This window comes from Acipenser ruthenus, chromosome 29, assembly GCF_902713425.1.
Source record: "Acipenser ruthenus chromosome 29, fAciRut3.2 maternal haplotype, whole genome shotgun sequence".
NCBI lineage: Eukaryota > Metazoa > Chordata > Actinopteri > Acipenseriformes > Acipenseridae > Acipenser > Acipenser ruthenus.
Window position 1 is genome coordinate 176,767 of NC_081217.1, and position 26,581 is coordinate 203,347.

At 45.2% G+C, this 26,581-nt stretch overlaps 2 protein-coding genes across 7 annotated transcripts in view; one reads left to right on the plus strand and one right to left on the minus strand.

Moving 5' to 3' along the window:
* Nucleotides 1–1,491: 1,491 nt before the first annotated feature.
* On the plus strand, nucleotides 1,492–7,066 carry LOC131702044 (eukaryotic translation initiation factor 2 subunit 2-like). The gene is made up of 9 exons (XM_059003514.1): nucleotides 1,492–1,679; nucleotides 2,934–3,111; nucleotides 3,199–3,311; nucleotides 3,537–3,669; nucleotides 4,001–4,104; nucleotides 4,261–4,409; nucleotides 5,014–5,070; nucleotides 5,353–5,438; nucleotides 6,032–7,066. The coding sequence occupies exons 1-9, from the start codon at nucleotides 1,665–1,667 to the stop codon at nucleotides 6,205–6,207; spliced, it is 1,011 nt and encodes a 336-aa protein (XP_058859497.1). The 5' UTR covers nucleotides 1,492–1,664; the 3' UTR covers nucleotides 6,208–7,066.
* Nucleotides 7,067–9,328: 2,262 nt separating this feature from the next.
* The window catches only part of LOC117432963 (RNA-binding protein Raly-like), a 39,020-nt gene continuing 21,767 nt past the window's right edge, over nucleotides 9,329–26,581 (minus strand). For 2 of the 6 annotated variants that reach the window (XM_059003515.1, XM_059003516.1), the window contains exons 2-10: nucleotides 21,230–21,514; nucleotides 19,977–20,049; nucleotides 19,515–19,562; nucleotides 16,481–16,638; nucleotides 14,596–14,709; nucleotides 13,111–13,223; nucleotides 12,549–12,645; nucleotides 11,748–11,792; nucleotides 9,329–10,249 (exon numbers count right to left, since the gene is read on the minus strand). In XM_059003515.1, the coding sequence (XP_058859498.1) occupies nucleotides 10,206–10,249; nucleotides 11,748–11,792; nucleotides 12,549–12,645; nucleotides 13,111–13,223; nucleotides 14,596–14,709; nucleotides 16,481–16,638; nucleotides 19,515–19,562; nucleotides 19,977–20,049; nucleotides 21,230–21,485 (948 nt within the window). In that variant the 5' untranslated portion in view covers nucleotides 21,486–21,514 and the 3' untranslated portion in view covers nucleotides 9,329–10,205. Of the gene's footprint in view, nucleotides 10,254–11,747; nucleotides 11,793–12,548; nucleotides 12,646–13,110; nucleotides 13,224–14,595; nucleotides 14,710–16,480; nucleotides 16,639–19,514; nucleotides 19,563–19,976; nucleotides 20,050–21,229; nucleotides 21,515–26,581 lie in introns of all 6 variants that reach the window. The other 4 variants (XM_059003517.1, XM_059003520.1, XM_059003519.1 and 1 more) reach the window with 4 other exon arrangements.

Here is a 26,581-nt window from a genome sequence, read left to right on the forward strand (position 1 = left end):
TTAAGAGCTGAGGTTTAAGAGCTGTGCAAAACACTGAAAGCAATCATATCATACATTAAGACATCAATCAGTGAGTGAATGTCTGTCCTTAAATCCAGTCATGTCCTCTGAGCTGGTGCAGGCAAGCACACATGCAGGACATTGCAGTGGTGAGATACAGATGTGCAGTGTCATTTCTCTCTTCATAGATCAGTGATTTTGAACACAGCCCTCCTTGGGCCCTGAGACTTTACTATCAATTGCAAAATCCCACAGGATGTTCTGTTCCATGGAACACATCTGGAAGCTGCAAGAAGCATGTTCTAAATCAGCTGTGAGGAACGACTGGCAAACGATCATTCTTTCATCTTGGAAACTGGTCATCCTGCGTCATCACAGAAATGGGACTGAATTAGTATTTTATTTTTTTCACAAAGCTTTAACCCGCACGTTCTGTTACAAGTCTGTTTTTATAGATCAAATAAAAATGCGAAGCTCATGAAACGTTTCTTTACTTCCAATGACAGCCTGTCCATTGCATGGATTTATATGTTCCCTGAATGCTCTTTCCCAGATGAAAAAAAACGAAGGCATGCTTTACTGGACTCTTGTGAAGAGTTGTAGTCCCTCTGGATTTGTGGAAAGGTCATTTTGCAGCTCCTGCCCTTGAGTAAGCTGATATTGTCGAGTCCACTGGAGATCATGTTTCTTTGGACACACTGTATTGAACTCTCTGAGTCATGCACTGCAATGCATTCTCACACATCATCACTCCCACACAGGATGGGACTGGCAACCAATATCATGCTGTTTCTACAAAGCACAAGAAGGGACGCTGAGAATGTGGCTGGAAAGTGTCCAGTGAGTCATTACAGCCATGACTACAAAGGACCAGACCCCCTGCAGGCAATGCTCGGTATTACAGCCATGACTACAGCAGACCACATGCACTGTACAATCTGAAAACACGTCAGCATTTTAAAGAATTATTACTGGTAATATTACTTTCATAAACAATAACCAAGAATTGAACAGCAACACGATTAACTGTATATTTTTTTTTTTTATCTCATACTCAGATGAATCGAATTAATTAATATGCACGGCAAATAAGCAAATACTATTTGTGTTGGACTGACAAACAATTAAAATACAACACAGCTTTTGAGACTGAAGTCGCCTTTTCATCACCTGTGAAAGGGAATTGTTTGTGAGCATTCATCAGCAGAACTGCACAGTTTGCCTTTCTACCTGAAACTAGAACGCAGCGGAGTTTCAATTTCTAAAGAGCATCTGACTGCATGACTTTCATTCATTCATGCAGATGCAACGTTACTAAACACAAATAATACAGTTCTTAAATTTCCCGAATAATAACGGTAACACACACAGGGCAAATTTACAGTCAATTGCAAAAGTAATTTACATCACAGCGAAAAAATGTATTTATTGTCCTTGGACGGCCACTATTACCCAGCATACACTAGAGCTCTGCCGGTAGAAACTACAATCACGAGCCTGCGTGATGAGGAGTGTGGCGCGCGCCGGTCTGCTTGCGCATGCCCAGTGCTTGAAAGCTGATGCAAGAAACGGGAGCCGCACGGAGGAAGGAGAGATAGGTAGTGAGTGGTGAATTCAGACTAATAATACAAAACTTGCAGTTAATACACACAAGCAAAACAGTCATGTCTGGAGACGAGGTGAGTAGAGACACATTTTTGTTCCTTGTAAAGTAAACGTCGGTGATAAGTAAACTGAATTAAGTTTGTTGAATCGAGTAGCTTGGTTTTGGGCCTAGTAATGCCCGATAAGATTTTTTGTCCAGCCCCATGACATGTGAGACGAGACGTACGGTGCCAGTGTGTCTGCAAACCGGCTTGTTTTTGGTCTGTATTGTTAATGTAACGTGCTCTATTATAAATAAGTACACGTTACAGTTGAAACGTGATGGACAGTAGACACTTGTACATTATGTAGGTTCACAATGGGATTCCCAGCGAGACATTTAAAATGACACGACCCGAAACCGGGCCCTGCAGCATGTTTGTGTGAAAAACTGCTGGATTGAGGTGAAAACGTTATAAGTAATGTACTGTTATACCTCTAGACCACATCTATACAATTCGCTCCTAAAAAAAACAGACGTGTCGGGTCAGTTTGAAACCATGCCCTCCAATGCTAGCTGTAGTCTCGCTGCGTTATGCTGTTCATTTGTATTGCAATGTATTAATTGTGTGGTGAATGTGTTGTCGTGTATACGTGTTGGATATAGCGCGATGCTAGTGTAATCGGAGTAGAAAGAGGAGGGGGGGGGGGGGGATATTAGGAAATCCCTTTAAACTGCTGCTGATACAGATCTAGATAGATATAGATAGATAGATAGATAGATAGAGATCTATCTATCTCATTGGAAACTTCACACAGACTGATGAAGGGTGTATCATTCGGAATGTAAAAGACAAGACTGTGCTGATGCAGTAAAGATGTGAAAACCATTTTAGAAGGCAAAACATATTCTAGTTCACATTTAAGGATGCCACAATGAGAAGTTTGCTTTGTTTATGTATTCATTTGAGAGTAATTTGGTTTGGTATGTAACTATTAACAAACCACCATTCACAACATCCTAAGAATGTTAGTTTCAGTATTTGGAGGCAGAGCTACAACTACGGTACTATTAAAATATTTACATAATTTGGAAACAATCCAAAAAAATCGATCTATTAAAAAAAAAAAAAGAAATTGCCAACCCTGCTGATAGGTTGGATCTAGTCGTCCAAATTGTCAGTTTCCTCCTCGTGATCCTTGAGTCCCCCTCAAATTTCAGAAGAAACAGTTTGAACAACCACTCAGTCCCTTGTGTACCTTTAAGAAGCATTTCTTTCCCCACAACAGCAGTAATCCAAGCTTTCGTTTAATGGAGGCTCATACTTGGTTCCCGTTTGTTCCCACAGATGATTTTTGACCCCAACATGACCAAGAAGAAGAAGAAGAAGAAGAAGCCCTTCATGCTGGATGAGGAGGGGGGAGAGATGCCCAGTGAGGACACCCAGCCAGCTGAGGCCAAGGAGGCTGAGCCCGAGGCCGTGGAGGAGGATTGCGATGTGGATGACGATGACAGCAGAAAGAAAGGTGGGGACTCTCGGACTGTGTGTTGAAGTTCTGTGTGTGTGCTGTTATGAGGGAAGACCCTCACTCTCATTAATCTCCTGTTTTCAGAAGCATCGTATGATCTGGATGACTTGATCTTTTTCAATCAGAAGAAAAAGAAGAAGAAAATTAAAAAGAAATTTGACGATGAAGGCGAGCAAAGCTTGACGGCCGGTGTGATGGTCAGTATAACCAGCTCTGTGCTTCGAGTACAATTCAGCCTCTCTAGTCCTGTTTCTTGTGATATGTGTGAGGGGCGTTGCTGGCTTCCTCCCTGTCTCTGCAGACATTTCAAATAAGACAGTTAAGACTTTATCTGTGGGCCTCTTTGACCCCACTCTCCGTTTGCACAACACCTGTTTCCAGTTTGCCCTTGGCGTTTCCTAACACTGCTGTCTTGAATTTAGGATATTAAAATCGAGGGAGAGCCGACGGAAGCGGTAGATGATGACAACGACCTCGACTTGATGCTGCCCGACAAGAAGAAGAAACCCAGGAAAGTTGTTTTTCAAGACGAGGGTGAAATGCAGGACAGAGAAGGTCAGTCAGTGCTGTCTGCTGTGCAGAAGGGGCCTGTTGGATGCATTTGTTTGTGTGCAATACCTGGCAACTGTTAAAAAGAAAGTGTCATTTTAATTTGAGCAAATGTTACCTACAAAGAGTTATATACCCGTGAGGAAGGAGGGAGGGAAGGTATTTTGTTTCTGGGTGCACAAGGATTATTTCTACATTCTCACAACAATCGCTTGAATGATCTGTGACTGTTTGTTTTTATTGCTGCTTTTGTTATTTTTAGCTTGAGCTTTTGCATCACACTGGCTTCGCTGAGAGTAATGTGCTGATCTCATTTAACTGTGGTTGTTTTGGACAGCACTGGATGATGATGAAGAAGGGAAGAATAACGATGGCATCACGTTCGTTTCTCAGTCTGGACCTGCCTGGGCTGGCACCGAGCGAGACTACACCTATGATGAGGTAGAATAAATAAAACCAGGCTCGGCTGTCGTGTTTAAGGCTTTTCCCTCCGAATTCATTTTTAAAGCAGTTACAGGTGTGTGCGTGCAGTGTGTGTGCGTGCGTAGTTATGCATCTGTTTGACCAGTTATTTATGTATTGATCCCTCCCCTCCAGCTACTGTATCGTGTGTTTAATATCATGAGAGAAAAAAACCCGGACATGGTCGCTGGAGAAAAGAGGAAGTTTGTCATGAAACCACCCCAGGTGGTGAGAGTGGGGACTAAGAAAACTTCATTCGTCAACTTCACAGATATCTGCAAACTGTGAGTAGATCTGATTATGATGTTTCATTTTTCTGTATTGGTCGTTTGCGCAGTGGTGACCCAGGGGCACTTGGTTGGTACATTCTTTATCGCAAGGTATTGAGTGTCTTGAGATGAGCGAATGCTGAACTTCCGGTAGTTCTTAGGTGTCTAAAGTCAAGAGGGGCGAGAGCCTTCAGTTGCTCTGCTCCCTGCCTTTGGAACTGCGTCACAAGTCGGACCAGGAGTGCTGGCACAGGCAAGTCCCCTTTCTTTTTTTTTTTTTTTTTTTTTTTTTTTTAAATCCAGTATCAGGACATATTTGATGGTGTTGGGCTGTTCTTGAGCTGGATTGATTGGCCAGTGGCTCTTTGTTTTTTCTTTGAGTTTTTATTGTGACGTGCCCTGGGATGCTCCGCATGAAAAGCTCTATATAAAAGCAGACTGTATTGTATCTGGAATGAAGGATGCGGCTTCTGTCTCCTTTATCGTGATGCTGAGAGCTCTTCCTTTGTAGTGAAGGGGTTGGGTTACTAGCAAACTTGTTTCATCCATTCTGTGTATTGTTAGGGTTCTGCAGTGCGACACAGTGTTCTATCTGATGCACCTTGTGTTCTCTTCTCAGGTTGCATCGTCAGCCGAAGCATCTCCTGGCGTTTTTATTGGCTGAGTTGGGTACAAGGTAAGACCTGCTGTTAAAATCAGTGTCAGCAGATCTGATGTGAATCGCACATTGGAATAACTGACACTTTGGTTGGAAGTTGTGCTTATTGACCCCAAATGTTGCATCATGTGGCACAAGTTCAAAATATAAGTGATGGTTACCATGCTGGTGTTATTAAACCATCGTCATGATGATGGGTATTTAGAGAGCCTGTAAGGAATGAAGATTGTGTTACGCTAATTGGGCCAGTGTGCAGTTTGTATCGACTTGTTTAAATGTGCCTTTCGTTTGCACCAACAGCGGGTCTATAGACGGCAACAACCAGCTTGTCATCAAGGGAAGATTCCAACAGAAACAGATCGAAAACGTCTTGAGGAGATACATCAGTGAGTGACTTATTAATTAGTCAATGCCAATACTGAATTACAGCATCAGAAGTAACACAAAAAAAAGAGATTGCATGGCATATGATTTTCTTAATGCCAGGGAGGGCTGCCTTCTAATGATGAAACAATGGCTGTTTTTTATAACTGCTGCTGCTAGAACAGACTCTCAGATGTTCTATGGGTTTCAAAAGAACAAGCCATGTTTCAGCCAAGATTGTCGGGTCTTCAAGCCTTTGAAGCCAAGGACGCTTTTTATGGTCCGTGCTATTTCTGATTAACTCAACAGTGCTGCCTTTAGAAAAAGAGTAACTGCCTATAACTTACACTGACAGCATCTATAATAAGGTTTTGAGACTCTTTGACTTTTGGGATAATGGCTCAGCAATATATAACACATGTTGAACAAAAGATGCTTGTCGTTCCCATGAGCTTCAGCAATAGCTGCTTGATCAGCATGTAACATTTGCATTAGTTTGCTCTACTAAAGCTAGATTTTATTTAGTATATGTGTGTCCGAATCGTCACCTTGGGTCGTCCGTCAGTCATTAATGCGGGCAGTGTGTGAAGTTTCTGTGTGTCGTTTTGTTTTGCAGAGGAGTATGTGACCTGCCACACTTGCCGGTCCCCAGACACCATCCTGCAGAAAGACACCCGTCTGTATTTCCTGCAGTGCGAGACGTGCCACTCGCGCTGCTCTGTGGCCAGCATCAAGACTGGCTTCCAGGCCGTCACGGGCAAGAGAGCTCAGCTCCGCGCCAAGGCCAACTAGTGCGCTAGCGAACTGGATCCCTTCCTCGTGTGTGGGGGTGGCGAAGGCACAGGAGTGACCTGGGTGGACTATTTTACAAACTGTGGGTGGGTTTTAAGCAGCTTAAAGAGCATGGCAACTGACAAAGGATTGTGGCGTATTCTGTGAAGCGCTCTCCGTAGTTCATTGTGTGATTTCTGCACATCTGTGTTGCTGCCATCATCTTTCCATTCTGCTTGCAAGGAATTTTTTTTTTTTTTTTTTTAAATGGGGTAACATCGTGAACTTGAATTGTCAACACCTAGCATTTTTTTTGCTACTTGCCTGTTACCCCTAATAAAACAATGACAAAAAAACATTCTGGGGTTGCAAACTGTGTTGTAGGGCCACTTCAGATTGGTGTTAGAGGTGATTTGCAGCTTCTCAAAAGTGCTTTTTAAAGGTTTCTGCAGATGTGGGGAGGAAGGGGGGTATGTGTGTATAAATGCACTGTTCTAATTCTGGTACAGCCTGGTCACTGATTGTGATCCATAACTATTAGGAGCTTCGAGTGAGGACAGCAGGGGTTGGTGATAAAATGTACTATAACTTTTTTTTGCTTCATGGAATTGAACTTTCATAATTAATAGAGCACTACTCTCTCCTGGAGATGACGACAAAGGCTGTTGATATGAGTAAAGCTGACCAGCTTACAATAATCAAACACCTTGTTTGTCAAAAAAAACAATTGTATTTTATTTATTTTTTGTCAGTAGCTGTTTCAACTGCGAGCTGCAAGACAAACGGTCAAGGGAATGGCACAGTTAGCATGTTACAGGTCTCTGAATGTCCTGCTCTATCACTTCAGAGGCATTGCAAATAAAATGCTCACTTTATACAAGTGAAATGTACCATTATGTGCTTGTAGAGTGTGCCAGCAGCTTCACACTGCGAAGATGCTACAATGTGGCTACCTTGTGCGATGAGCTGTTAAAAACCTATACAACTAAAAGCAACAAATCACTTGGTGAAATCAGGTGCTGAAGTGCAGGGCTTGGGCTGTTAATGTTGGTCTTTGGAAACATATAAAACAGCACAAGATTTGTCATGGGGTCGTATAGAAAGGGATTGTGGCTGTCTCATTTACTGCAGAATTGGTTTGTTAGGGGTTGTGTGTCAGTGGCAGTAAACCCAGAATGGGCCCAATCTGTACATTGGCAGACTTGTATGCCTTTGTTGCAATGTATAACTGGAGCTGTGCCTTAAACATGACCTCCTTCATTAACCTCCTTTAATAGCCATTCCTCCTTGCTATAGCAACGCAGACCAAGACTGGGAGTTAGTCTGGGTGAGGGGAGTCTTAACATTTAGGCTTAGAATGAGTCAGTCTGACTTTGTATTCAACTGGCTAACTTGTATTAGACTCGTCTAAGTGACTAGATTAAGACCGGTCTAGGTGTGTAGACTAGTCTAATGCACATCTATTAATATCCTGATAAACTAAACGAGGTTCATGTCATTCTTCTGTGTTCTTCGTGCCTCCTGTGGGGGGCGCATGTTCCCAGTATTGTGGAGGTGCGTCGCTTTTGAAGGGATGCCATGCTTACATATTTAGTTATTTGCAGCCGTTGCCTCATGAAACCCCAACATGCATCGAACTAGGGAACAACCGAAAAGCAGACACCTGTGTGCTTTTGTTAACCGGTATTTTAGGTTTGTGTGTGTTAACGGATAACATCTGGCGTATTTCTAAATTCCATTAATATCTGAACCTCCTTTCGGGCTGCAATGGAACATTAAGACTACTTGTGTCAGATTTTACTTGAGGTTTTACACTTGGCACTTTGCACAGTTAGTCCAGGCACGGTTTTCACAGCAACAAAATCCAGACGCCTACCATAAATAAATGTTAACATTTTTTGAAAAGAGTACAAGCCTTTTAGCAATTGCTTTCCCAGAAGAGAGCAGGCAGCTGATTTGGGGTGGAACATAGCATGGGCAGTGCAGCACATTCTGATCTGGAGAGTGGAGATTTGGGATTGAGAACAAGAAGGGAGCATAAATCTTCTTTCAACAGCTGGAATAAGTACAAACACACACACACACACTCACACAAAAACATTTTCTAATACGTACGGTTTGTCCATGGTAGTTTTTACCAATGCGTTCCAATAGCTTTACATGTGTATGGGTTATCCAGTAAAGTGTTTAAATTCAGTGATGTGAATGGGAGTGTAGGCATTGTGGTTTGAACCACTTTTGAATTCCCCACCTGCACCAAGCTGACATGTCATTATTTATTAGTTTTTTTGTGCATTGTGTTTTTGATGTGGAGAATGCAGACCTGGTGCATACATCGAGAGACACAGAGAATGATTAGCAGCTTCTGTTCAACATGATCATTGGGGAGAGACCAGCTCAACAACATGAAATCCGACACGCAGGTGAGGGGAAAGAAATTACAGCGGCACAGGAATGTTGTCTGAAAATAAAAAGAAATGAATCTGCATAACTGTCAATGTAACGATTCCAGTGAGGATTCTGCCACCCCAGGGCATGCAGTGGGGTGCAGTATTGCTTCAGAGAACTCAGCTGAACAATAAACAAGCTGGCTAGATATCAGAAGAGAGCAATGACCAATTATGTGCAGAGACTGAGAAACACAGGCAGATGTTTTATTCAAGAAACGCCCAGCCTTTTTTTTTTTTTTTTTTTTTTTTTTTTAAACCACTATCCCAAATCCGTAATGTATTGTTAGCAGAGGTCCCAGTTTTTCGTGACATTTTAAACACTAAACAGATGCCTTTATATGCAGTCTTGTTTTTAGCAATGTTAAAATTGCAGTGAAGATACTAAATCGAGGGGGTGAGGGTTTGCGGTGCAGAACATGTACAGTACTTTCAGGCTACTTCTGGGAAATAATCATTTATTTAACTAGGACACCAGATTCTGTTTTGAAACAATAAATGTACCCGCAATGCGCCCTGTGGTCAACGATTCTAAAATCCTGACTATATTGCCCGATGCTGCGTTCTCAATTTGCAGGCACGCTGTGTGCGCTGCAGGTCATCTGGGTGTACAGACATACAGAGATTCATGTTCTCTCCAGGACTGAAGCAGGGTGGGGAGGGTATTGGTTAGAGGGCACTGCTGTGTGCAGAAAGAAGTAACACCAAGTATTTATTCCACTCAAAACACAAGCAACCGTATGAACACGGATTCTACAACAAATGCAGCGAATTAGCACAAGTCAGGTGACTTCCTGCAGGTCAGGTGTGATGCAATTCAGCGTACATGTCTGCTTCACAGAGCAGTGACAATGACATCCGTGAAGAATGCTTAACCTATGAAGTGAACTCTCTTAGCGTAGGTTTGTGGAAGTGAGTTCTTGTTTATGAATCTGTCTCCTTAGTGCTTTCTCAGCTCATGATGGGAAAACAGCAGTTGGGTCTAATGCAAATATATTCCCAAGAGGAATAAAAAAAAAGAAGGGAGGAGGAAACCTTTCATAATTTAGAAAACACACCACCTAAAAACTCGCATGGTTTCTATTCTGCAGCGCCACCAGTTCAGGCAACAAGTTCATGTTTGTTTATTTACATTGTCTTTAAAGATTTCTTGCAGTCTTGAAAGTGCAAGCAGAAAATATACACAAGTAATTAAAAATAACATACCATTTTATCTATATAAGATCAGTATATATAAATAAAAACAGAGCAGATAATGGCGGGGCGAGAGGGAGGGGAACACTTTCTAATATTTAGCAGCAGTCATAAAATCACAGTCCTTTTATGAGAGTGCTTAACAGTAATCCAGAAACTGTTATTTGTTTTTCTTTTCAAAGTAATATTTGAATCCAACAGTTTATTGTCACTGCGTCCTGTTCCCAGGTTTGTGGAGAGCAGGAACTCAAGTTTGTTTGTTTTAGACGGCAGGGGAGTCGAGGTGGTCCGTTTCAACCCATCGCTTCTCCCTGCGTTGAAGTTGTTAAACTTGACGGCACCCCTCGGTTCCCCTTTCTCGCTCGGATGCCTGTGGTACTAAAACATTTTGTTTCCAGCCGACAGTCTCTTCCTACTCCCCGCTGCCTGGACAGAAAGAGGAAGAACAGCATTAGCCGCTTGTCCGTCAGCATACTGGGAAGAATGCAGAGAAGGGCTGGACCGCTGGCAACATTCACATGTGTTTATGTTTTTCTCAGCTGCCTGGAAGGGCCAACAGCTGACATTAAATCATCCATCCCGTTCAGACTTCTGAAACGAGTAGAACTTAATACACTGTTTGTTTTGTTAAACACAGCTTGAACCAGGAGACATGCAAAACTTTCGTCCGTAGGCCGTGAACTTTATAGTTGTGGTTGATCGAAGCCAGCGAGCAATAGGTTCTGCACGGCTCGACTGGCAGTCTACCTGTCTACCGATACAAACCGTTTCTCTTGCCAGGCTGGGACATTGGATTTTTGTTCCAAATCTTGATAATGGTGATTTAAAAAAATAGCCTTTGTGTAGTTAATCTACACTTTACACAAAATGTTCACTAGCAGGTCACTTCCGTCTTTGACCAAACAGCACATAGCTGGTTGGTACTGAAGTGCAACACCCCCCATACTGGCTCCTCTGCATTGAGACCTACCACTAGTGCGCTGTTTAGGAGGGAGGTGGGGGGCGCTCTTATTTCACAATCCCAGCCCAAGCTTGCAATATTAAATACAAAATTACAAAAAATAAACTTAACAACTGGAACGCTTTCTTGGCAAGTGGAGCCTGAAATCAGGAAAATTGGGGTTTAAGCTGCAGAGACAAAGCATCCAAAGAAAATAATTATGGGAGGATTACACAAAGATGAGAAAAACGTTCTATTGGAAAATAAATACTAAACGAGATTGATTCTTCTGTTGGCCCTTACTCAATAATCATGGAATATTTGTTAATCGTTATCCATTACTATATGAACATAACTGCCTACTAACCCACATTATAGTGCACAGTGTTATACACATAGTAAACAGCAATAGGACAAACAGAACACATGGTGAAGTATAGGCAAGAGCACTAAAGCACACAAAGAAACATGGTAAAGTGTAGGCAAGAGCACTAAAGCACTCAGAACACATGGTGAAGTATAGGCAAGAGCACTAAAGCACTCAGAACACATGGTGAAGTATAGGCAAGAGCACTAAAGCACTCAGAACACATGGTGAAGTATAGGCAAGAGCACTAAAGCACTCAGAACACATGGTGAAGTATAGGCAAGAGCACTAAAGCACACAAAGAAACATGGTAAAGTGTAGGCAAGAGCACTAAAGCACACAGAAAGAAGTGTGATACAGCAGTAATGGATTAAACATCCCATGGCTGATTGATATTACGATTCAGATCATTTCTCACGTATGTTGTTTTGTTATTTACAATGATCGTGCTCTCAGCCACTGATGTATGGTCTAACAGTGAATGGAAAAACAGGCTGCAAACTGGAGCTACTGGCAGAATTGAATGAGCAGCCTGTTCTGTTTGAAGGACGAGGCAAAGGGCAGCAGTAAGAATCAAGCAGGGCTTCAGACACAATGGCACATTCCAACTCGCCTTTTACTGTAGAATCGCATCCATTTCTGAGAGGTGATTGTTTTCCTAAAAGAGCAAGACAAAACCAGAACAAAACAAAAGAGGCTTCATTTGTATAAGAAAATCACTGTTTAAAAAGCAAAGAAAAAAACACATCAGCAGATAGGTTTGAGAAAGTGTTAGAGAGGGCTATCTGATGATGTGTCAGCGTGTGGTAATGTGCAATGAGATATTGCCATTGATTCAGCTAGTCTCAGGACTGTAAAGATGCAGATTCAGGTGCTGCTTCAGGACATTTCATGCACGGCTGGATCTGTTCATCAGAAATCATTTAGTGTCATAGCAGCAGACCCTGCATCTCGAATAAAAACACTGTAATATAAAGAGCAGTGCCATCGCTGTACAACAGAGGCATGCATTTCCTGTCAATATGCCCGTCTGTTTGGTGGAATCCCACATCAACATTTACTGTATGTACCCTGACGCCACCTGCTGGACACTTGCCTTATAACAGGCTATGGTCCTTGCTGTGCTGTTGAGCCTCCCCAGATGGAAAACTAGGCGGCTGCTGATTGGTAAGTTTTTTTTTTTTTGGTTTTGGGGGGGGGGGGGGGGGTTGGTTATGAGGCTTTGTTTGCTCAAATACCTCTCAGACCTTATAGACACCCCCCCTTTTTTAAAGAGCACTCCATCTGAAAAATCAAGTAGATGTTAAAGGTCTGCCACAGAAAATCAGATAGACAGGTATAGTAAGTCCTCGCTAATTGACACAGCCCTCTAGTGGTCTAACACACTTTGTACTGTAGAATCAAAGTTATCTACCATATAACATTTTCCACATTCTTAGTTTAAAGATGGTCAGCGAAGATGAGTCCCGGGAGCCTCGGGCTGGGGAGTCCAGCAAAGCATCAGCACTATTCTGATAGAGAGAAAGACACAGGCCACATGTTTAGCGTGCTCACTGCACCCTGCCCTGCTGCTCAGTGCATCTTTAAATACACACAATGCCAAGGCAGGTCCAACAGACTCCGAGAGAGGGGTGGAAAATTATTACTTTTGGCGTTTCATTTTCCTGCTTTTTTGGGTGTAAGGACGGCCTTCTAAAAGTTTCCCACAGTAAAAGCAGAGCAAAGTGTAATAAAGCATAGGGACGCACTGTAAAGCCCAGAGAGGTATGGTAAAGCATATATAAAAAGCATGAAAAAAGTGCATATTTAAAACAGGATACTGAGATATCGACTCTCCCATACAGCCTGGAAGAGGACTCTGTCTGACCCCAGAACTTTGGGAATGCTGGGAGTAGTGAAAAGGCTGTCATTGGCTGGTGGCTGGGTGAGACAGACAGGGTAATGAGTGTGAATGAGTTCCAGTGTCCCTCTCTCACCATGTCCTCCTCACACTCGTCCCCGTTCAGCGGCTCCTCTGTCAGCTCTTCTGTTTCGGAGGCCGAGTCGTCCTGCGAGACTTCGCTCTTACTCTCCTCCGTCTTCCTGATTTCTGTGGACGCAACACAGGCTGAATGAAAGAGCTGGGAGTTCAGACAGGGTAACACACAGGCTGAATGAAAAGAGCTGGGAGCTCAGACAGGGTAACACACACGGGCTGAATGAAAAGCTGGGAGCTCAGACGGTAACACACGGGCAACAATGATACAATGTGTCACTGTGAGTTACATTACACATGCACATTGCTTGTACATTGAGCCTAGTATAACCATCCTATAGTGTTCTGTATACACACAGCAAGTATACCACTGTGTTCAGTCTAGTGTAGTATACAAGTGGAGCATGTCACACCAGACAGTGTGAATTGAGGTAGTCTGGAGGACAGAACAGGCTGAGTCTCATTGACACATACAGTCTCCAGACCTGCCTGATCCAGACGCCACGCAAGCACACGCATGATGGTGGAAACACCAACACTCTGGTTATGCGTGCACGTCTGTGACAGCGTCCCATGCTGTGTGCAGCACAGGTCTCTTACAAAAAATAATGATCTATGGGGTGCAACAGCAAGCAATTCATTGCATGGTACGTGGCTGCTGTCCAGAACAAAATACCCTTTCCCTTCACAAATGGCTTCGACTTCCTAACAGGATGTCACAAAATGGCTTGGTTTCCAGTGGTACCCCATTATTTTTAATAGTAAACACATGCAAATGTTCACAAGAGTAGCAGTACTTTTGAACAAGCCCACAGTTTGGAAATCCATTCCAGCGTGTTCACTGAAGCCCTTGGGAATGGCTCACAGAACTTATTTACGAGCTGTGTGGAACTGCATGTGAAGCTTATGAGCCTTACTTCTCAACGGGTTCCCACAGACGACTAGACTGGGGAAAAAGCTGTCACTGCACATTCACTTTTCTAAATGGAATTAATAATTACTGATCCGTCAAAACTAGTTGTTTTGAAACATTATTATTTTTTAATTTCAATAATATACTGTATATATGTGTGTGTGTGTGCATGTGCTAAACTGAATGTGAATGGAAAAGTCAGGCAATGCAATATTCACATGTAGCGGCCCCCCTTCCCTGCCTTGACTGTGTATTGATGAGGCTGGTGTGGTTCAGTAGGGGCTTTATGCTTTTAGCTGCATTACGTTTTATGCAATTCTGCCATCTTCTGGTATTTTGCATGAAATGCAACTGTGGGACAAGTACGGAAAAGACATACATGCACAAACACAAACATGCACACATACATACATGCAAACATACCTACTTATTTGGTGTGTTTATAAGCAGTGAGCCAGCTCACCACCCCATGCACAGTATACTGTACTGTGAGCTGCTCACTCACCTGTTGCTGAGTATTTCTCTGATCTGTACCCCATGCACAGTATACTGTACTGTGAGCTGCTCACTCACCTGTCGCTGAGTATTTCTCCTCTGTGATCTGCTCCAGCCTGCCCAGCAGAGCGTCGATGTTGGATTTGATCTGGGTGAGCTCTGATTTAATTGCTTGAAGTTCACTGGATTTCACTGCAGGAAACAAAAAATATTTTTATTAACCCATCCACATGTGAGTGATACTCTTTGGGAAGAACAAAAAGAACACAGTTCAGAGTAAGGCTGACAGCAGGGTGAGGGTAGAGCATGGCACCGCGTTGACTCAGTTCAGAGTAAGGCTGACAGCAGGGTGAGGGTAGAGCATGGCACCGCGTTGACTCAGTTCAGAGTAAGGCTGACAGCAGGGTGAGGGTAGAGCATGGCACTGCGTTGACTCAGTTCAGAGTAAGGCTGACAGCAGGGTGAGGGTAGAGCATGGCACCGCGTTGACTCAGTTCAGAGTAAGGCTGACAGCAGGGTGAGGGTAGAGCATGGCACCGCGTTGACTCAGTTCAGAGTAAGGCTGACAGCAGGGTGAGGGTAGAGCATGGCACCGCGTTGACTCAGTTCAGAGTAAGGCTGACAGCAGGGTGAGGGTAGATCATGGCACCGCGTTGACTCAGTTCAGAGTAAGGCTGACAGCAGGGTGAGGGTAGAGCATGGCACCGCGTTGACTCAGTTCAGAGTAAGGCTGACAGCAGGGTGAGGGTAGAGCATGGCACCGCGTTGACTCAGTTCAGAGTAAGGCTGACAGCAGGGTGAGGGTAGAGCATGGCACCGCGTTGACTCAGTTCAGAGTAAGGCTGACAGCAGGGTGAGGGTAGAGCATGGCACCGCGTTGACTCAGTTCAGAGTAAGGCTGACAGCAGGGTGAGGGTAGATCATGGCACCGCGTTGACTCAGTTCAGAGTAAGGCTGACAGCAGGGTGAGGGTAGAGCATGGCACCGCGTTGACTCAGTTCAGAGTAAGGCTGACAGCAGGGTGAGGGTAGAGCATGGCACCGCGTTGACTCAGTTCAGAGTAAGGCTGACAGCAGGGTGAGGGTAGAGCATGGCACCGCGTTGACTCAGTTCAGAGTAAGGCTGACAGCAGGGTGAGGGTAGAGCATGGCACCGCGTTGACTCAGTTCAGAGTAAGGCTGACAGCAGGGTGAGGGTAGATCATGGCACCGCGTTGACTCAGTTCAGAGTAAGGCTGACAGCAGGGTGAGGGTAGAGCATGGCACCGCGTTGACTCAGTTCAGAGTAAGGCTGACTGCAGGGTGAGGGTAGAGCATGGCACCGCGTTGACTCAGTTCAGAGTAAGGCTGACAGCAGGGTGAGGGTAGATCATGGCACCGCGTTGACTCAGTTCAGAGTAAGGCTGACAGCAGGGTGAGGGTAGAGCATGGCACCGCGTTGACTCAGTTCAGAGTAAGGCTGACAGCAGGGTGAGGGTAGAGCATGGCACCGCGTTGACTCAGTTCAGAGTAAGGCTGACAGCAGGGTGAGGGTAGAGCATGGCACCGCGTTGACTCAGTTCAGAGTAAGGCTGACAGCAGGGTGAGGGTAGAGCATGGCACCGCGTTGACTCAGTTCAGAGTAAGGCTGACAGCAGGGTGAGGGTAGAGCATGGCACCGCGTTGACTCAGTTCAGAGTAAGGCTGACAGCAGGGTGAGGGTAGATCATGGCACCGCGTTGACTCAGTTCAGAGTAAGGCTGACAGCAGGGTGAGGGTAGAGCATGGCACCGCGTTGACTCAGTTCAGAGTAAGGCTGACAGCAGGGTGAGGGTAGAGCATGGCACCGCGTTGACTCAGTTCAGAGTAAGGCTGACAGCAGGGTGAGGGTAGATCATGGCACCACGTTGACTCAGTTCAGAGTAAGGCTGACAGCAGGGTGAGGGTAGAGCAGGTGTTTTGAGAAACCTCAGGAATCCACTTACATTTCTGTTTTGCAGAGTTGTTTGTGATGGCGGCCGATCGGGTCATTAGTTTGACAGGAAGTGACTTCACTCTGCGCACTAACGGCACAGCCACACGGGGGCGCTTCACTGGGACCGCTCGAGGGGCAGGAGACACGCGGCCGCGGTATTCAAACAGCCTGAAACACATACGGGCAGAACAGAGAGACAGCTGAGAGCAAGAAGAGAGAGGGGTTTACAATGCAGCTCAGACACGACGCTCACAACACACCTTGTATTATAGAGAGGGGTTTACAATGCAGCTCAGACACGACGCTCACAACACACCTTGTATTATAGAGAGGGGTTTACAATGCAGCTCAGACACGGCGCTCACAACACACCTTGTATTATAGAGAGGGGTTTACAATGCAGCTCAGACACGACGCTCACAACACACCTTGTATTATAGAGAGGGGTTTACAATGCAGCTCAGACACGACGCTCACAACACACCTTGTATTATAGAGAGGGGTTTACAATGCAGCTCAGACACGACACTCACAACACACCTTGTATTATAGAGAGGGGTTTACAATGCAGCTCAGACACGACGCTCACAACACACCTTGTATTATAGAGAGGGGTTTACAATGCAGCTCAGACACGACGCTCACAACACACCTTGTATTATAGAGAGGGGTTTACAATGCAGCTCAGACACGACGCTCACAACACACCTTGTATTATAGAGAGGGGTTTACAATGCAGCTCAGACACGACGCTCACAACACACCTTGTATTATAGAGAGGGGTTTACAATGCAGCTCAGACACGACGCTCACAACACACCTTGTATTATAGAGAGGGGTTTACAATGCAGCTCAGACACAACGCTCACAACACACCTTGTATTATAGAGAGGGGTTTACAGTGCAGCTCAGACACGACGCTCACAACACACCTTGTATTATAGAGAGGGGTTTACAATGCAGCTCAGACACGACGCTCACAACACACCTTGTATTATAGAGAGGGGTTTACAATGCAGCTCAGACACAACGCTCACAACACACCTTGTATTATAGAGAGGGGTTTACAATGCAGCTCAGACACGACGCTCACAGCACACCTTGTATTATAGAGAGAGGTTTACAATGCAGCTCATTACTTTTTTTTTTAATCCTCTCCCCATTTCAGGGCAGATCCATCTGCACAATACTCAGTCAGGCATAATTAAGATGTAATCATTTTACAACAAAGTCAATGATGTTCCAAATCCAAACGATTGTAACTCTTGGTCTCAGTGCAGAGGGTGGAATCCCAATCCCTAATCAGTGTAATTACAGAGCCTTGCGCTCGCAAGGCAATGTGCTGCATGAAACCCACTCGCAGAACAGGGAAAATCTCAGCGCCCACGTTTCTATTACCAGACACTGGGGAGCTCAGTATTACCTGCATGCTCTCACTCATGTTATTCTCAGTGAATCCAAACTCTGAATTATCAGACGTCTGCCTAAACAATTTCTCTGCTTTTTTTCAGTTCTGTGTTTAACGTTAGAGGTGCTGTTCTTCTCAGTTCTGTGATCATGCCTGTGTTTAATGTTAGAGGTGCTGTTCTTCTCAGTTCTGTGATCATGACTGTGTTTAATGTTAGAGGTGCTGTTCTTCTCAGTTCTGTGATCATGACTGTGTTTAATGTTAGAGGTGCTGTTCTTCTCAGTTCTGTGATCATGACTGTGTTTAATGTTAGAGGTGCTGTTCTTCTCAGTTCTGTGATCAGGACTGTGTTTAATGTTAGAGGTGCTGTTCTTCTCAGTTCTGTGATCATGACTGTGTTTAATGTTAGAGGTGCTGTTCTTCTCAGTTCTGTGATCATGACTGTGTTTAATGTTAGAGGTGCTGTTCTTCTCAGTTCTGTGATCTATCTCATGACTGTGTTTAATGTTAGAGGTGCTGTTCTTCTCAGTTCTGTGATCATGACTGTGTTTAATGTTAGAGGTGCTGTTCTTCTCAGTTCTGTGATCATGACTGTGTTTAATGTTAGAGGTGCTGTTCTTCTCAGTTCTGTGATCTATCTCATGACTGTGTTTAATGTTAGAGGTGCTGTTCTTCTCAGTTCTGTGATCATGACTGTGTTTAATGTTAGAGGTGCTGTTCTTCTCAGTTCTGTGATCATGACTGTGTTTAATGTTAGAGGTGCTGTTCTTCTCAGTTCTGTGATCATGACTGTGTTTAATGTTAGAGGTGCTGTTCTTCTCAGTTCTGTGATCATGACTGTGTTTAATGTTAGAGGTGCTGTTCTTCTCAGTTCTGTGATCAGGACTGTGTTTAATGTTAGAGGTGCTGTTCTTCTCAGTTCTGTGATCATGACTGTGTTTAATGTTAGAGGTGCTGTTCTTCTCAGTTCTGTGATCATGACTGTGTTTAATGTTAGAGGTGCTGTTCTTCTCAGTTCTGTGATCAGGACTGTGTTTAATGTTAGAGGTGCTGTTCTTCTCAGTTCTGTGATCAGGACTGTGTTTAATGTTAGAGGTGCTGTTCTTCTCAGTTCTGTGATCATGACTGTGTTTAATGTTAGAGGTGCTGTTCTTCTCAGTTCTGTGATCATGACTGTGTTTAATGTTAGAGGTGCTGTTCTTCTCAGTTCTGTGATCATGACTGTGTTAATGTTAGAGGTGCTGTTCTTCTCAGTTCTGTGATCATGACTGTGTTTAATGTTAGAGGTGCTGTTCTTCTCAGTTCTGTGATCATGACTGTGTTTAATGTTAGAGGTGCTGTTCTTCTCAGTTCTGTGATCATGACTGTGTTAATGTTAGAGGTGCTGTTCTTCTCAGTTCTGTGATCATGACTGTGTTTAATGTTAGAGGTGCTGTTCTTCTCAGTTCTGTGATCATGACTGTGTTTAATGTTAGAGGTGCTGTTCTTCTCAGTTCTGTGATCTATCTCATGACTGTGTTTAATGTTAGAGGTGCTATATCTGGCAGCTGTACTCAGATATGAATAAGAGTATGAAGCACTGTAGTACTCAGTGTGCTGGTTCCGTGTGTAACATTATGTGACGAGTGGCACATACCTGTCATAGAAGTCGTCTCTGTAGTAATCATAGTCAAAGTCATAACCACTGGAAAAAAACAGAAAACGAAATGAAAAAGGACCCATTCCTCACCCTTACTTCCAAAGAGAAGCTCCCCCAGCCCAGTGCTTGAGACTGAGGGCTTTACTAAAACTGCAAACCATCTGCTAGAGGAAGGGATTGTTACCAAGAGAAGGAACATGAAAGATCTAGTATCTGCAGTTTACTGTGGTGAGAGAGTGTGCGTGTGTGCGTGCGTGTGTGTTTGTGTGCGTGCGTGTGTGTGTGTGTGTGTGTGTGTGGTATGCTATATAGAAGCTGATGTGTTTTTGGAATGATCTGGGTGCAGAAAGGTTGCTGTGGTGATGACAGAAGGAGCCCATGAGAAATGCTCATTGTCTCTCTGTCTCATTGCACTAAACCTGGGGTTGCTGCACAGCGAGGAGGAGACTCCACACATACCTGTACAGCGCTGACGCTGATCGCTTCAGCCCTTTGGGTCTGTTGGGTCTGGGCTCTCCTGCCATGTTGATATCTGGAAAAGTAAAGAAAGGGATTGCTCTCTAAGCTCTTCCTTAACCCACTGGAGCCTGCAAGGATCCCCATGTGCTGTAAACAATAGCGGACCTGATTTCATCTGTCTGGCCAGTGCAAAGAAAAAGGGGGAGAGAGAGGGGGGGGGGGGGGGGGGGGGGGGGCATAGGCTTGTTTATAATAAAGCCCTTCAAACACTAGGTGGCATTATTGTAGCATGTTATTGTCATTGTGAATGCACAGAAGGATTTTCTGCAGGTTGCTGTATTTTCATTATCCTACTGTAAGGCTGCAGCAAACCGAGGCTGATTTATATCTTATCAATGTTTAGTGAATTAACTCATTCTCTCTCTCTCTCTCTCTCTCTCTCTCTCTCTCTCTCTCTCTCTCTCTCTCTCTCTCTCTCTTTAGTGATAGTTCTTAAATTTCACTTCTCAGCACTGACGGTCTTTAGATCAGTCGAGTAGATAAAGCATAATTGTGGCAGGGCAGGGTGTGGTGTGGTGGGTGTGGTGTGGTGTGGAGTGGTGTGGTGTGGTGGGTGTGGTGGGTGTGGTGAGGAGTGGTGAGGAGTGGTGTGGTGGGTGTGGTGTGGTGAGGAGTGGTGTGGTGGGTGCGGTGTGGTGGGTGTGGTGTGGTGCAGTGAGGAGTGGTGTGGTGGGTGTGGTGTGGTGAGGAGTGGTGTGGTGGGTGCGGTGTGGTGGGTGTGGTGTGGTGCAGTGAGGAGTGGTGTGGTGGGTGTGGTGTGGTGAGGAGTGGTGCGGTGGGTGTGGTGTGGTGAGGAGTGGTGGGTGTGTGCGGTGTGGTGGGTGTGGTGTGGTGCAGTGAGGAGTGGTGTGGTGGGTGTGGTGAGGAGTGGTGCGGTGGGTGTGGTGTGGTGAGAAGTGGTGGGTGTGGTGTGGTGAGGAGTGGTGCGGTGGGTGTGGTGTGGTGAGGAGTGGTGAGGAGTGGTGCGGTGGGAGTGGTGTGGTGTGGTGTGGTGAGGAGTGGTGGGTGTGGTGTAGTGTGGTGGGTGTGGTGTGGTGTGGTGTGGTGAGGAGTGGTGCGGTGTGGTGGGTGTGGTGTGGTGGGTGTGGTGTAGTGTGGTGGGTGTGGTGTGGTGTGAGAGAACACAGAAAAAAACCAACAGCTTTTATATTTGAAAGCTATTTTAAACAGGAAGGAGAAGAAGGGTTTCGTACCCAGTGTCTGCCCAGCGAGCACACGGCCGCTCTCGCCCAGCACGGCCCCTCTGGCGTGCCTCTCGCCTGCGTACTGGATGAAGGCGTAGCCCTTGTGCACGGAGCAGCCCAGCACGCGCCCGTACTTGGAGAAGATGGTTTCCACATCGGACTTCTTCACCACCGCCGTGTTGAGGTTCCCGATGAAGACGCGGGAGTTGATGGACTTGGGGTCGTTCTTGTTCGTGATGTTGCTGGTTTGTACCTTCAGGGACATCTTGATGGGGTTGCTGTTGTGGTGGAGGCCTGTACCATACCCCCCCCCCAAAAAAAGAAAGATTTAGTAATCACATAGCAGTGACAAAACAAACCATGTAAGAAAGGAACCACTGAAGAGAGCAGAGGGGCGTGTCACAGAGAGGTTACTGGTGAAGAGAGGGGCGAGTCACACAGAGAGGTTACTGGTAAAGAGAGGGGCGTGTCACACAGAGAGGTTACTGGTGAAGAGAGGGGCGAGTCACACAGAGAGGTTACTGGTGAAGAGAGGGGCGTGTCACAGAGAGGTTACTGGTGAAGAGAAGGGCGTGTCACACAGAGAGGTTACTGGTGAAGAGAGGGGCGTGTCACACAGAGAGGTTACTGGTGAAGAGAGGGGCGTGTCACACAGAGAGGTTACTGGTGAAGAGAGGGGCGAGTCACACAGAGAGGTTACTGGTGAAGAGAGGGGCGTGTCACACAGAGAGGTTACTGGTGAAGACAGGGGCGTGTCACTGAGAGGTTACTGGTGAAGACAGGGGCGTGTCACACAGAGAGGTTACAGGTGAAGAGAAGGGCGTGTCACACAGAGAGGTTACTGGATATACTGTATGGAGAATTGTTCAGGCGTTCAGATTGCAGCTGCTAAATCAGACTGTTAAAGAAACGATTGGTTACTGCCATGTGCTGGTAAGTCTCAATGCATTGAGTGTTATCTTTTCATTGTTAACACTGCCCCTGTGTTTATCAGTGCAGCAGCAGCTATTCCAGTGTGGACTGACAGCTGTGAAGCTTTTTTGTATTGAGGCCACTTCATTTGAAAACATGCGTAGCTTCAGTAATGCTGACTGGATGGCTCTGCTTGCCTCAGCAAGACGTCTCTTTAGAGCTTTATTGCAAAAACATCAGAATAAAGTTGTTTAATTACAACAATAAAAATCCTTCAATAAGTGTTTTACATTTTCATTTCATACAACATACTGTACATTGAGAATCCGATGACATCCTAAATCCCATTTCGAGCTCCTGAGACGCTGTCACTAAAGAGATGCATTGTGTGATCCACTTACATTACACTTATTGGGATGCGCTGCATACTCTAATGAATACAGCTAGCTGACCATGGTGGAATTGTAGCAGTGGTGGGCAAGGCTAGTCGAGAGACGGGCACACTTGCCACAAGGTGGCACTCTTTTCCAATGACAGAAAGCACAGGAGTCATAAAGATAATGATTTATTAGCTTCGTGCTGGCAGGACACCATGAGAGCTTCCCTGGTTTCTAGCTCTGTCCTGGGCCTCTCTCTTGCACAAACCGCAAAGCTGTGCCAGGCTGGGCCAAAGCTTTGTCATTTGACCTGCAGACCAAGCTGAGACCCCCAAACTAGCTTCCTTGTGTCCGAGCCAAAGTTAGTTTACCCTTTAGACATGAAAAGACCTAGATTGCTCCAGTAAAAACCCAACTGTATAAATGGGTAATTGTATGTAAAAATAATGTGATATCTTGTAACAATTGTAAGTCGCCCTGGATAAGGGCATCTGCTAAGAAATAAATAATAATAAATAATAATGTTAAAGATAACACATTCTTGGGGCACACACAGCCTACACACAGTGCAGCCTATACCAGCAAAGAGGAGAAGTGCTTTTGGGTTATTACAATACATTCTAAAGAGCAAGCAGAAGATATGAAGGGGAGTGATCTGCATCACCCTGGAGTGCTGCATGATGGAGAAGCTTTCGATTCAGTAAGAGAGCGTGCAATTCCCCACTGCAGCCCTGTACAGGCTTTGCGATGACTCTGATGTCTTGCTTGTTGCACGGCACTCCAGGGGTCCATTTAGCACAATAATTAGCAATACTTTACAGCCCTGAAGACAGTGTGAAGGTCGCAGTCCATCATATCCCCGCCTGCTTTAACACCTGATCAATACCTGGAGGAAGTCCTATCGATTGTTATTCCCCAGGAGTTATCAATTGATAAAACACTGACTGCAGAGGCGGCACTTTCTAGCAGACAAGGGGCTCTCATCAGCCAAAACAAACGCTTGTACTCAGCCATGCAGCTCAGAAAATGTTACCCTAGCTGCTGTGACTTCTAATGAGACGTGATTGATAAGACATGACTTCCAAGAATAGGGCTGCGTTTCAGGGTGTGTGGTGTGAGAGTGAGAGATATAGAGAGTGAGAGATAGTGAGAGAGGATCAGTGAGAGTGAGTGTGCTGCGTTAGAGAGGGTGGGGGGCTGTGAAGATTTCACATTGGAACACTCCTTTGACCTCAGCAGCAGTTTATTTGAAGTCTATCTCAGGTTGATGGGCACTGTAGCCTGTTCAGCTGTTCTGTGGGACAGTAATGAAATGTGTTCAACTTTGCATATTTAGAAATACTGAAAGAAACTTCAATATACAGGTGTCAGCAGATCACAGCATCTGTACTCTGTACTTTGTACTGCCCCCATACCACAAAAGAGACAGCACCATTTCTGCAACTAGCCCCAACTTTCCTTCCATTGAGTTCAGTGCTGCTACTGTAGCTGTCACTCAATGCATGTGACAGACAGCTGACTGAAGACCCTGCCCGCTGTGCTTCCATTAGATTGTGCAGCGCGTCGCCTCTGGGGCCCAGCATGTGTTCTTCAGGGAAGCTACTCAGATGCCCCTGCTAGTGTTTCTGCAGAATGAACCTCTAAGATCCATCCAGTCAGCTGTTCACTTTGCAATAGCAGCCTGGAGAATTGCTGCAAAAATATATCATTTAGGTTATTTGCAGCGTATTGAGAAGTTATAGACGGCTTTATTTGTCAAATCCTTTTTTTTATTTGATGTGTTTTACTTTACACATATCTTAATGAGGCAGCAAAAAAAACTAAGCGGTGCTGCTTTCAACAAACTGACCTTTTGGCAGACAACATAACTTTTTTTCTTTTAAATCTAACTAATGAAACAAATCATCTTTCTGCTTGTAGTGAACACAAGGTTAATAAAATGTCCTCTGATGTTTAGCTTTGTTCAGAAACCCTGTTGTTACGATCTAGGGTAGCCTTAGGCCTGAGCTGGTGGATTCGATAAACTCTGCACAGCTACCCGGCAAGAGCCTCACTTTACATAAGAGCCTGATAACTGATTGCAGGCTGTGAAGCCTACGGCCGTGCTAAGGGCTGCGCACTGCCTTTCTTGCTTTAAGTTTAAAACATCAAATAGATGAAGATCCTTGGCTCTGAGCTGCCGGCAGAGTTGATTTGGAGTGCAAACTCTGATATTGCTCTGTGTTTGGCCCCCGAGCCCTTCTCAGCTTATCTATATTTACTCAGCTCTCATAAAGCAAACCCGCTCCCTTCATATCCGTACTGCCGGGTCACACCACTGGCTCAGCTCTTTGTGGTAATAGGAGATGGAGGTCATAGCGAACCACACAAGGGTGGACTCAACCTGGATGAAAGCAAACCTCTGTGGGATGACTGGACATCTGCCTGGGTGGAAGGCTAATCCAGTGGAAGCCTGTCTGGCACTATCCCCTCAATGACTAGCGGTGAATGTGCTGACATTTCAGTTTGGCTATAAAGTTTCTATAGAAACGTTTCTGTTGTTTGTTATTGTGAGAAGGGGAGTGGGAGGGGCAACTTTTATTAGATAACAGTAAAAAAAAACCTGTAAAGTTCAGGTTGGAACAAAAGCTGGGTGGAGGGCTGCATGACACACAATAACAGAGACCCACGCCAGGGCTCAGAGCCTGCACCATGCTGGTATGTGACTGATGCAATGACATAACACAGCTCCCCTGGGGACTCTATGTACAGTGGCTGAAGCCCTCGCCAGTGAAATGAACCTGACTTGATAGAAGCGTTGAGAAGTCAGGACGGTCAGGCTGTACTCAGCGCAACGCCAGTGAAATGAACCTGACTTGGATCTCTTTTCTTGTGTGTTCTTGCAAAAAACAAAAAAGTCGTACTTGATAACGAAAAACAGAAGGGCAAAGTTGGTCTGGAGCTGAGCCCTGCTGTGCTGCTGAAGAGAAGAGGACAGGTGCCTGCAGAACTGTAATCCCGCTGACACTGAGCATGCATTGCTGAGGAAGTCATCACAATGCTATTACAGTTGTTGTGCACTTCATTTTACCTCGACTTTTTGTACTAAAGCTGTGAGGCGGCTCTGGGTAAAGCAAGGACACGCTCTGTGCCAAACACTCCTACACTAGAAACATGCAAATCAAGCTTAATCTGCCCAGCGGGTGAAAGTGGAAGACTAGAGCACCTAATTAAAGCATCCAACCTGCAACACAATTCATTGCATTTAAAAAGCCAGCTGCTGGCATGCTGCCTCTGATCAGATGATGGTAATGTGATTCCCACAGCAGCAGCGGGGGTGACACCAGTGCTGTTTGCTGCACTCTGTGTTTCAATGCTTAGCAGTTTCCCCATTTGGGACTGGGAGGGTAATAAATAGCAGGGAGCCACGCTGATGAGCAGTCAGGGCTTGTGAGGGTTTGAGAAGGGGCTGCACTGTGTCCTCAGCTCTGCTGCTCTGCAAAGGAAATGCCTGCTGATGGACCCCAGCCTGGTACACTCACTGCACCAGTCCCAGTCACTTTGCTTTCCTCCTCTTGTTTTCCATGATGTACGAGGCACACAGACTCTCATCTATCCACGGGGCAGGTTCATTTATACCGGGCTTGAAAAATGGCCGGTGTATGAAGAGTAATTTGGTGCTGGAGTTGAGCCCTGTTCCTCCAGATGTGTCAGGGGAGTTTGATTAAAACCCCTTTATGGGAAATCAATACTTTCTTCATTAGGACTCTCACTCTCCAATCCCCCGATAAACAGATGGCCCTGCAGGAAAGAGGCTGTGCTTTCCATCGGGACACCCTGGAGGATCAATACGGCCCCATGCTGCCACACACAAAGCCAGTGCCGCACATACAAGCCACAGTCTGATCGTGTTTGCACAGCTAGGCTGGATTAGACATAAGCACAGGAGATTTGCATGCACTATATTGGAAATGCTAAGGACACGCGATAGTTGCACAGGGCTTACTTTGGAAACTAAACTGGCAATGACAGCTGCCAATCAGCGTAATGCCCATGCTTAAAATCTAATTCTCAAATCAAACTGCCCAGGTCA